General features: G+C 48.7%; 1 protein-coding gene across 1 annotated transcript in view; it reads right to left on the reverse strand.

The window, feature by feature from the left end:
* Positions 1–560: 560 nt before the first annotated feature.
* Positions 561–12,345, reverse strand: part of DAP (death associated protein) — a 60,167-nt gene continuing 48,382 nt past the window's right edge. Inside the window, exons 3-4 of the mRNA XM_027125329.1 lie at positions 2,220–2,262; positions 561–775 (exon numbers count right to left, since the gene is read on the reverse strand). Coding sequence (XP_026981130.1) covers positions 662–775; positions 2,220–2,262 — 157 coding nt within the window. The 3' untranslated portion in view covers positions 561–661. The remainder of the gene's footprint in view (positions 776–2,219; positions 2,263–12,345) is intronic.

Here is a 12,345-nt window from a genome sequence, read left to right on the forward strand (position 1 = left end):
TCTGGAAGTATTCCCTCTGGGCAAATTTTTCAGCAAGATGACCCCTGGAATGAAAGAGCCGTTTCAAAGCTGTAAGCTTTTCCCTGGTTTTCCTGGGAGTGTTTGGTGTCGCCCTGTGCTGTGATCGATCCCTCATCACACAAAGGAGAGAAATGCAGTGATGCTGTTGCCTGTTGCAAAAGTCTCCCCTGCTCAGTTTTTCTGTGATTAACGCTCTCATCTCTTTCTCTCCTCACTAGGTATTAAGACTTTATTGTCCTCTTACCGAAAAGCATGAAATGACTGTGTTTTCCCCTGACCCGATCTAACCCTCCCAAATTTGTGCCCACTTGTTTCTAAGACCAGGGCAATTGATAAACCGGAACTGAAGCTAAACTCTGAACGATTCCATTTCACTCAAGTCTTAGCAAGTTCTGCTAACGGCACTTGTAGTGCCACGGTGATTCGCAGAAAACACCTGCCAGGACTCCCTGGAAACAAGCCTTGGGGTCTGATTCTAGCTTTAGATATGGAAATTCAAGGCAAAGGAAGGGGCGCTTGGCTCTGTCTTAAATTTCCCAATGGAGCAGTGTCTTGAAGAAAATACCAGTTCTCTTTGCTGGGGAAATACCAAGTGTCGGGGAACTGAGGCCCGGCTGGTGAGGGCGCTGGGTCCTCGCCATCACTTGCGAGGCTGCTGGATGTGCTGTGTCCTCGGGGAAGAGTGCTTGTCCATGGAGGCGTGGGGCTTCTGGTGGGCCACCTGGGCAGCCGCCGGGGGGAAGTCCTTGTCGCCCTGGCGGGAGACACGGAAAGCACTGGCTCATCAACCGTGAACAGCTGAGTGAGTACGTGAAGCGAGACGCAAAGCCAGCATCTTCTGGCTTCCCTCTGGGGACGGGGCGGGTGGGTGATGGAGTGGGGAACCTGTCGGCAGGTAGCAGCCTGTCTCCTGGGACTGCTGGGGGTCCTGAAGCTCTCTGGAGAGCCCAAGCAGGCACCCAGGCCCGTGTCCCTTCCAGAAGGTGAAAAGCTCGCTGTCTCTGCCGCCACGCCATGGGACCAGGTACCGTATGTACGACTCACTCAGAACTAAGCTGGGTGTTGGATGGCTTTCTTCTGCTAGAACAGTTCTTGTGATTTTTTTTTGAATTGAGGGGCAAGACAGAACCAAATCCAGGGTCTTAAATTCAGATCTGCTGCCACAGCTGCGAGCTGGGCCTGGAGCGCTCGTTGGGAAGGAAACACACAGGGCAGGGCTGGAAGCTGTGAGATAAGCCAGGTTCAACCAGCCGAGTCTCAGAGGAGGTACCCGGCTGTTTTTCAGGCAGGAATTGCCTTCTTGTGCATTTGTGACAGGGGCTGGGGTCCAGCCCACCCCGGGCAGGACAGAGCCATGGTGGCTGAGCTGTGGGGTGACCTCAGATTTGTGTGGGCATTTAATTTCCTCGCATGTGGTAGATGTGCCCTCCGTCTGTCCCAGGTCCCTGGATGGCTGTGCTGAGCCGTCCCCAACAGTGGCATTTTCTTTACACATCATATGCTAAGGGCTCGAATGGGCTGTGAGCCACAGATCGATGGATGGAATTAGTGCACTGTCCCCCAAATGGGGGCTTGCTGGGGGGAGGTCTGCGGTTACAAAACCGTTAGGTCTCACAAGAAGAGGGGGCTCTTGAAAGGCAAAGAGAGTGACCCAAACCCATCAGTTTGGTTCAGAGGGCAGCAACTATCTTCTGTAACGGGCCAAATAGTAAATATTTTAGGCTTTTCAGGTCATACTCTCTGCACTCTGCCAGTGCAGCACGAGAGGACCATAGATGATACACATCCATGAACAGCAAGGCTGTGTGCCACTAAAACTTTATCCATGGACACAGGAATTTAAAGTCCATGTACCTTTCACGTCACGCCATACAGTTCTTATTTCAAATTTTCAACCATTTAAAATGTAAAAAGAGTCTCAGCTCACAGATCACCCTGAAACCCTTTGCCGACCCTGGTTGAGCCTAAAGAGAACGGAGACGGGCGAGGACAGAGGAGAGGCAGCTGCACCAGCTCAGGCTCCGCGTCACCACCGTCCCATCTGCCCCTGACGGGCGGATGCGCAGAAGCACGCTCTATGGACAGGGGGCGATTGATTAAGTGACCTCCGGACCTGGGTGGACAAGTGGGGTTGAATAAGGACAGGAGGAATCAGGACATCACGGGCCGAGGCCCCGATGGGATGAAAGGGCTCTTACCCGGGCGATAACACCGGAGATGAACACGGTCGGTCTGGGTGGACTGGAAGACAAGAAGGAAAACACATTGACCATCACGACTCACAACAGAGGCACACGCAGGTGACGCGAATGTGGAGACTGGTTTCAGGGCCGTGTGACAAACAAGGACCCTCGGGAGGGCGCGGGAAGCGGGAGGCACACCTCTTCCCGTTATTTCATCACATGGACCCGCTGGCTGCTGCACTTGGGACACTTGCGGGTCCTCCTCCTGCGGAGGCTGACCTCAGGCAGAGCGGAGAACGATCATAGCAGACAGCGGGCGCGTCACCAAAGAGCCCTCTTTCGGTTTTTGGTTAATCCTTAAACTGTAACTGTGGGCAAGCGCAGTAGTTTTGGTCTCAAGAGATATGGACCTGGGCGCTCCCCGGAGCAGGGCAGGAGCAGGGTCATGCTGGATAAATGGGAGACTCCAACCAGGGAGCTTCCTGTCCTATGGACTGAGGGGCTACCCTTTCAGAGTCCTCGCAGAGTCCACGGCTTCCGGAAGCTTCTAACGGGTGAGATCCCAGAGCCGATGCAAAGCTCCTGGCCCCTACAGGACCCCAAGTATTAAAAACATTTGGTCCTTTGTACATATGTACCACATCTTCTTTATCCAATCCTCCACTGATGGACATTTAGGTTGCCTCTACGTCCTGGCTATTGTAAATAGTACTGCAGTGAACATTGGGGTGCATGTGTCTTTTTGAATTATGGTTTTCTCCATATATATATATATATATATATATATATACACACACACACACACACACACAATGGAATATTACTAAGCCATAAAAAAGAATGAAATAATGCCGTTTGCAGCAGCATGGAGGGACTTGGAGATTGTCATACTGAGTGAAGTCAGAGAAAGACAAATATCACATGATTTCACTTATATGTGGAATCTAAAAAAAGGGTACAAATGAACTTATCTACAAAATAGAAATAGAGTCACAGATGTAGAAAATAACTTATGGTTAGAAGCAGGTAAGGGGAGCTAGGGATAAATTGGGAGATTGGGATTGACATATACACACTACTATATATAAAATAGATAACTAATAAGGACCTACTATATAGCACAGGGAACTCTACTCAATACTCTGTAATGACCTACATGGGAAAAGAATCTAAAAATGAGTGGGTATATGTATATGTAAAATTGATTCACTTTGCTGTACACCTGAAACAAACACAACATTGTAAATCAACTATAATCCAATATAAATTTTTTTAAAAAGTAAGGTCCTTGTGAAGCTCTTGCCATTTCTTAACCTCTTTCATGGTACTAAGCTGGCCCACCCTGTCACCAATACCGAGGGGACGGAATATAGGACCAAAGCAGTACATGTTCATCGTTGAAAAGCAACAAGCCAAGCACGTTAAAACCACTTGTAGTTCTACCACCTGGAGATAACCACTGTTAACACGTGGGATGTGCTTCCAGCCTTTCTTTCTATGGATAGACAGATGCACTTGTTTTCTTCTTAAATTTCCATTTTTCTTACCAAAAGAATCACCTTGTTCTGTAGTCTGCTTTCTGCACTTAGTATCTGGCGAGCTTACTTCTATGGTATTATAGACTCTTCTATGCCTTTAAAAAAATAACTGCATGTGTCGTAGCTTAAAAGCATCAGAACACAGTTCCAGGTAGTACATAGGTGTGCACACCTCTGAAATGCCTCAGTCAGAGGTAGGGGGACGCGGGAGCTGTAGATGAATGCAAGGCCGGCCAGTGGGGAAAGTGAGATGCTCCCAGAAGTGGCCAGTTTTGCTTAAGGCTGGTCTTGCGGGCAGGCAGAGCGGAATCCATCCCTGATTTGCCCAGCCCGCCTTCCACCAGCTCTGCTGTTCCACCCTGCCGCAGGGGTCCTTGTTTTAGCTTTCTTTTGCTGCAGGCAAAAGTCTCAGGATTCAGAAAGTTCACTTGTTTACATCCCAAAGAGTTTAACAAAAACACCCCAAATTCCCCCAAGTAATTTCTGTTACTCCATGAGACTAAGAAACTTCAAGTCTTACTAAGCAGCACAGAAATGTTCCCTATATGACGTTGGTTTTGTTTTATTTGGCTTTTGTGGTGTGGTTAACTGGGTTGGGTTTTTTTTTTTTCTTTTATTACAGATATGATTTGGCTGTGGAATCAACAGTCAGCCAGGGATGAACAAGTTTGGCTCAAGTGTTAAGTCCCTGATGTAGTACGTTTGGATTTGTTTGGAATCCAGGGAATCTTGCTTTGACTGGTCCAAATCACCCACAGGCTGTCTCCAGGGATTTCACGGCCAAGGGTTTCGCATCTGAAGCTTGAGAACCATGCTCTAGATTCTAATATTGTAAAGGAACCAAGAAACGGCATTCCACAGCATTTCCACCCATTTAGATTCCCGCCAGCAATGCACAGGGTTCAGTTTCTCCACACGCTCACAGCTTATTATTTTCTGGGGTTTTTTTGGGTAGTAGCCATTCTAATGGGTGTGAAGTGGTATCTCACTGGGATTAAATTTAGCAACTAATTTTAAGAGTAAGCTTTTTGCAGCAAGGAATAATAAATATCAATCTGTATTGATCCTTCAAGGTCTTTAGGACATAATCCCCCCCCCCCGCCCCCCGCCCCGCGGCAACAAAGTTCTCTCTCCTCTAAAAAACTGAAAAGGCCATAATTGACCATAAGGACATATGGCAGCTGCCTGTGAAAAGATGACAGAAGCCTGGCCTCTCGTGCCATACTTACGCGCGGTATCTGTTTTCACACAGCTCTTTGTCAGAGTGTGCAATGCTGGCTTTCATCAGGCTTGGCCAAAGAGCCCCAGGCTCAATGCCTTTTCCATCTACAATTAATAGCATCTCAAATTGGTAAACGATTGTCTATTACATTTATGTAGTAAAAACACTTTCTAAACTCTTTGAGACATGGTAGCTTAAATTCACAAACCCCAGTAAAGAGTCTGCTCTCGAAGCTGTGTTTGCAAAAACACACATATTTTAAATTCCATTAGGGTTCCACGCGAAGCATATCCTACGTTTCCAAGATTCTATAAACTGTGATAGCGGCTTTGAGGATTTATTTAATCTGATGAAAATCATTCTGACAGATGTTGTTTTGAAGAAGCAACAGTACTTTCTCGCAGGAAACAGAGACAGAGAAAAATATCATTCCTGTCCTCCCCACATCCTCAGGCCTTTCCAGTTTTTGAAAACCATATTTATTTAAATTTAAAGAAACTGAGAACCTGATGCAATTAGTGGGGATTAGAGCACCGGGAACCCTCCTACACATCAACAGAAACTGCAACTTCACCACACCTGGCCTGCGCACACGCCAAATGTTTGATGCACGTAGGTTTCCGGTATTCACCTGTCAAGGACCACATCAAATTCTTAACGGGGTCGTTTGTCCTTAACAAAAGTTTCCTATTCTTTATTTTATAAATTTCCTTGATGAATAAGGTTTATGCCTTATTGATATTCTCAGAAAAGGCAGAAGGCAGGACAAAATGCCAGACATGCTTAGTGAATGCATGACCCTGTGGAAAGCAGACGCCTTTAGGACTGAGTTTTCACGGTCTCATCTTTAAATGAAAGTCCCCAGGGCTAAGAAAACTGAGTTCATATCTTAAAAACTCTGCTGAACTCTAAAACAGCGAATACGGAAATAAATTTCAATATATTTTATTTCACTCACATCCAAAACACCACGTAGAAAAATAACTGAGATCACATTCTTTTTTCTGTCCTAAGGCTTCACAACCTGGGCTGTCAGCGCAGGCCCCGGGCGATGCGGACGTTTTCTGTCCAGCCCTGAGAGGTGTGAATCCACTGGCTGGTGAGTTGGGGCTAGAAGGGGCCTAGTGGTGACCTCGTCCAGCTTCCCGCCCACGTGGAGCGCGGCCACAGGCTTTGTGCCTTTGTGCCTCTGCAGACGAGGAGCTCGTGGCCCTCTGGGTGTCCTCATGGTGACACGGTCTCTGGCTCCCTGCCCTTCGCCCAGTGGCCCCAACCCAAGTCCACGACCTCCTCCGTGGGACAGGCCCTGCATGTTTGAGGAAGGTTAGCAGGGCTCTTTCCCAGACTCACGGGCTTGACTGCAAATTCCTTCACGACCTCAGGCCCCTCCCCGCCTCCATTCTGCTGCGGCTTCTAGGGTTTTGCCCGAGACTGCAGTGGACACACTGAAGATAAGCTCCTCTGGCAGCCCAGCCTTCTGCAGGACACCCCTGTGCCTGGCCCAGGCACATGGAGGCTACCCTTCTCGGGGACTACAGAGAGAAGTTCAGCCTGGGGAAGCGATTCTGGGCGCCCTGAAGAGAATCAAAATGCTGACCGTCTTCCCTGGATTGCTGTTGATAAGCAACGTGGTCAGAGTGACTAGTGCCCGCTCCCTACGCTGGCCCACTTTCCCAGCTAGTGATATGGAGTCATTTCCCTTCTTTCCTGGAACTCCAGGGCGTTAAGCCCTTAGAAATCCTTTTTAAGGGGGGATTCCACCCTCAGAAAAGTGCAGGGCTCCTTCTTCATCTAAGAACAGGCTTCCATGAAGTGGGACGGTCGGGTGTGGGTAGGATTTCTGCTTGGCTGGTCAGCCTATGCCTTCCCCAGCATCCTGACAAGGACTGGGGTCGCTGAGTTGCCATGCAGGAGTGTTTTGGGATCGGGGCGTGCACACACACACACACACACACACACACACACAGAGTAATCAGTAAGACCGAGAAACCAGGCAAGTCACTAATCCCATTGCAAGTAGTCAAAAGGGCAGCAAAGGCATTGCCAAGAGTTCTATTTCACAGAATCCTTTTCATGTTAGCAGTTTTGATCTGGGTTCAAGGCAGTCCACCAAGTCATCCTCTGCAAATGCTTTCTCCTCTTCATGTAAATACGCTCTGAAAGAATCATAGCTTTTAATGAGTTGTTTGTTCTCTATTTTCTCTACAGGATGGGAATGATCTTAGACGGTAACAGCTACTACTTATTGATTACTTATCGTGGGCCAGGCACTGAGTTAAGGGCTTTACACAGAATTGTGGTATCTAACCTTTCAATCCTACAAAGTAGAAACTGTTATCTGCATTTTACAGATGAGGGAACAGTAAATCAGAGATATTCAGTAACTCGCCGGACAGTTGCACAGTAGAGAAGTGCTCCAAGCCAGACTTGGAACGAGGGCAGCCCAGGGCATTAGCCTGATGCCCTCATTTTAGGGCTGAGAAGTGGGTCACGGAGCAGCCTCTATTTTTAGGTTCTGCCTTCTATACACGATTTAGAGATGCAGATTTTTACAGTAAGTAATCTAAATGCAATCAGAGGATCCCTTACTCAACCAGGCAGTACAAGGTATTCAAATCTGCCTAAGCATTTACTTTCTGACTTGATAATGGATTTTTTTTCCCTTGAAAACTATCATTTATGTCTGTAGCACTCAACTAGGGTACAGAGTGCTTCCACATAAATTATTAACGCAACTGGTTCTCTTCAGCAGGTGTTATCCCGATTTTATGGGTGGCTGGAGGAGGCTGAACCTTGTTCGTGGTCCCAGAGGCAGAGCCTGGAGGATGCGGGTCTGGAGCTCTCAGCTTCGTGTTCTTTGTTGGGTCACGGGTCCCACCATCACCCACATCTCAGCTCGCAAGCTTCAGGAACAAAGCCCAGTGAAGGCTTCAAACTATCTCTCAAGTCAAGATGCAGTCAACACAGTCTAAGGAGGAGGCCCAGAGGAAAGGTGGCAGGTGGACGCCAGCTGAGTGTGGGTTCTGATGTCAGACCATCCTGGCTCTGCCAGTGACTGGCTGGTAGGCTGGCATTTGACCTTGAGGCTCAGTTTCTTCATCTGTAAAACGTGAGGCAGTGGACCCTCCCTCGCCGGGTGACTACTTACACATGCTCCTAGGCACATCGCAAGCACTCAGCGAATGGTAGGTGTCGGGATGAAGATGACACATCTCTAGCCCCTCCTTATGTCTCCACTGCTAATTCACAACTGGATCAGTGCTGCCCCACCTTCAGATCCCCTAGCCGTGCAGAATAACCCTGCTGATCTGGGACAGAAAAGCTCCAAGGAAGCAAAAGGAGGGTCTGGGATACACAAAACAGATGTCACCAAACCATGGACCTGAAGAAAAACTCTCCGGGCCCTCGATCTATTTGAGTCCTATTTTGACCTGATGGGAATGGCCTGGGCTTGGTTGCTAGTTTCCCAGCCCACTGAAGACAGGGAGAAAGCCTGAAAGTGATGAGGCCACTCGAGCTCACAGCGAGGCTGCTGCCCTGCGGTGAGAGGCTCCGTCCAGACCACTAGTCCTCCCCCACCCACAGCTCCTGGTCTCAGCACAGGAAGCAAGCACGGAAGGAAGCTGGTGGGGACACTGGCAGTGGTGGTGGGAGCACGGCGCCATCCAGGCTACATCAGGACCTGGGAGCGGTCATCACGTGACGCTCCCTCCCTTCCCGGTGAGAAAGCACACGAGCGCTCAGAAAGGGATTTTCCCCTGAGAATCTCCCTAAAAGTCAAAGCCACCTGGTGAGTCAGGGAGCACACTGCTCTCATGAACACTCAAGCCCAGAAAGCTGCGTCAGGATTTCAATTTCATTTTCTGACAAGCAGCTAACACACTGGGGGCGGGGAGGGGCGGGGCGGGGGAGGTATTTTGTAGAGGGGAGTCTGGGCGGAGCCTGAGAAGGCGGAGGTCCGTGTGTGTGTGAGTGTGCACACGCATGTGTAATGGGAAGGACATGATGCCACAGCACAGTGAGCTGAAGGAAGGGGCACAGTTTAATCTGCTGCTGTCAGCAGAGCGAATGGGGTCTAAGGCCCCTCTTCTCTTAGTGATGGAGGTGGGCTGGTCTGGGTCCTGCTCCCATGACAGATGCCTGGGAAAAGGCGCCTGTTTGGTGACCCTCCTCATGAAAGGACAGAGCCTCGAGGTGATCTGGAAGCAGATTCCGCGGCTATATTTGGACTTTAATACCTATGGCTTTGTGTTTTCATAGAGTTTACGGAAAAATATATTCCCACCAGGGGTGATTTTAAATACATTTCCTAGTCAATAGAAGGAAAACGAAATCCTTCCTAGCCACTGTAGTTCTTGAAATATCTTTCTGCCTTGGTGTTCATTTATCTGGGTTATTAATTTTCTGGACACCAAAATAATAATTAGCATGGCTGGTGACCAGAGGGGACCCTCTCACTTGACTGCATCCATACATTTCTTTGTGTGTCGTTCTTCAAAGCGTGACAGTCAAGGTTGTCTCCCGCCTTCCGCCTGATCTTAGGAGCTTCGAGAACTCCCACAAGATGGCACTGCCGGTCCTCTTAGCTGGTGGCTCTTGGGCCAGCAAGGCTTTGGCTGGCTCAGCCAGGACCAGGGTAACAGGGAGCTGGGGGTCCGCGGTGGGCAGGGGCTACTGGCACCTTAGGACAAGTGTGTTCCCTTTTCCCTAAGGGTTAGGTCATTGTGCAGGGAGCCTCACTAAAGGGAAATGAAACACGACTCAAGGGCTTTAGGCGAAATGCTAAATCTAGAGAAAATAATCAGGGACCCAATTCCTTGTAGGATTGGGCATGCGGAGTTTGTAATATCTTTTTAAAGGGCACGAGCAAAGGTGCTCTTCTGGGGGACAATGTCTGAGCTCGTGTTTACATCTTTGTTTCAACGAGAAGGCCAAGGTTCAGCATCGGCTGTGGTGCCTCTAGTTCCCTGACTCAGGCCTGCTGATCCCAGGATGCCATGACTCTGGGACAAAGCCCAAACCCAGCCTGTGCCTCTGAGTCTGTCCTAGAGATGTGTGGGGTCCGGTCTCCAGGTGGGAGGATGCTCTTCTTTGGGATTCTAAAAAGCCTGCTCTCCAGATGACACTCCACCCACAGATGCTTGGCTGACTGTCGATCCAGATGCCAACACTTCACCACCTGCTTGTTTCGAGAAGGCGGCCACCCCAAGTACTGAGTGTGTAGGGCGAGGATGGCCTATGTGTAAACGATGTGTCCCACAGACACACAAGGTACAGTGACAGCTACCTTACCAGGGCCCGGGAAGCCCCATCTTCCCTCTAGACACGTATTTCCAGAAAGGCACTCTAAGTTTCATACCAATGCCCTTTACACACAAGACCGTCTCATCGTGTGACCTATGGCTTTCCCTCCTCTGTCTTCCCTCTGCTCTTACCTTATTCTCTCTCCTGTGCTGGATGCAAAGAAGATAAGATAAATACAGTCATGATTCTAATCGTTAGCTTGCATCTTATGGATTTCGTACAGGGGGGCCTTTCTGGACCAGTATGTGTGTCTGCATTCATCACAATACAGAGTGGTCACCATATCTGATGAGAGAAACCCGGCCAGGCCTCCCGACAGTGTGGGGGTGAGCTGAGCATCTGTTTGGAAATTCACCGCATTCTGCCCCTGTCTACAGAGCTCAGGGGGGACTCAGCATCACAGGGGAAAGCTGTGAAATGCAGCGTTTGAGGACTGGGCTTTGGAGACAGATGGCTCCCGGTTCAAATCTTACTTCAGATGAGTAGGCTCCTTGGGCCTCAATGTCCATCTGTGAAATGGGAACAATCCCTATTTTATGGAACAGTTGTGAGTTCAAATGAAATAATGTAGATAAACTGTGCTTAGAACAGCATACTGCCTCCACTGGCAAAATCAGCTCATTACAACAGGGACATGCTCTGGGCATAACCGGAGAATACTTTGTGTAACTATCAGATAATCTGGGTAACTATCACACATATGTATTAAACGTTCTAATGCTATGTCATTTCAGTAAGTAGCACTTACACTTTAAACCATCCCATCTTTGATTCTGAATACATCTGTTTCAGTGTCATTCTTCTGAATTCCAATATAGGGAAGTACCAGTGAATAGTTAATGCTGACTAGACAGGTGCTAAAAACCAGGGTATTTATTGTCTATAGCTTAAAATCAGATCTTGTCGGCTGTCTTCAGGGTCAAGGTCATGTTTTATAATGGTGCGATTTGGGGGAGGACAGTATCCATGGTTCACAGTACAAAGTATGTATTTTCTAGAGGACAGCTATTATGGCTTTAACAAAAGGGAAATGATCGTGTAAGCAAGATGTGTAACAGTAAAACGACTGTTAATAGAATTCCTGTTAGAAAGAAGTACACACTGATATTAAATAAAATACAGACACCAAAACACTCGTCTGGTCTGGGTCTACTCCCATCTTGGGAGGCGCAGGGGGCTGGCTTTACGTGGGACCAGCTCTCACTAGGCTGGTTCTGGGAGACCCTAGCAAGGAAAGAGGAGACCCAGATTAAGTTGCTCTCAGGAGACTGCCAGGCAGGTCTCTCTTGGCCGTGGGAGCTTCGCCTCTTGCAAAAGTCAGGACATGGCCTGGGAGCACCAAACACAGCTCAGGTTAAAGGCAAGTACCTGGAATGATGGACAAGAGCATTTGGACTTCTCGGCTGCTGGATTCACCGGTAATTACATCCTTAATCCACCCTCCAAACTCACGGCGCAGAGGGATTTGGTGAGCTGCTAGCGGCTGTCACTCCCTCCCTGGGCATCCAGGTACACCTGATAAGTGATAAGCTGCGGTCCTCAGTGGTCTCTGGCTTCGCACATTCAGCTGCGGCCTGATTAAAACGCTGCCTCTGTGGATCATACCACGCCCTCAAGCCTTTATCCACAACTAACAGAAAAAGAGCAGGTACGCAGAAAAGTAAACCCACCGCCAATTCTGCTTACTTAAAAAAAAAGCCAGCTAGTGAGTTAGGACAACTTCCATTCAATCCAGTAGCTCCCACCCTCACCCCCGTGTTTAGAGCAAGCCCAGAGCGCAGCCGGACAGACCTTGTCAAGGTCACTAAATTTGTGGGGCGCGCACGCGGGGCGCTGATCGGTCTTCCTCCTCTGCCTGATAGTGAATGGTCTGGGAAGCTCTGATCCCCTCCCCTGCCCAGGTTCCCGCCTGGGAAATCACTGCTCAGGGCCCTAAGGTTTGTTTTTGATCCATCAGTTTCATTTGTTGGGTTATTTGTTGATTCATCAGTGTCATTTATTTATCCACTCAACAGAAATATACATACGTATACACCCTGAGTACCCAATGCGCCTCAGAATTAGGAAGCGCCGACGC

The sequence above is a fragment of the Aethalodelphis obliquidens genome, unplaced genomic scaffold, assembly GCF_003676395.1.
Source record: "Aethalodelphis obliquidens isolate GAN/ISIS:26980383/991018 unplaced genomic scaffold, ASM367639v1 scaffold29, whole genome shotgun sequence".
Taxonomy (NCBI): domain Eukaryota; kingdom Metazoa; phylum Chordata; class Mammalia; order Artiodactyla; family Delphinidae; genus Aethalodelphis; species Aethalodelphis obliquidens.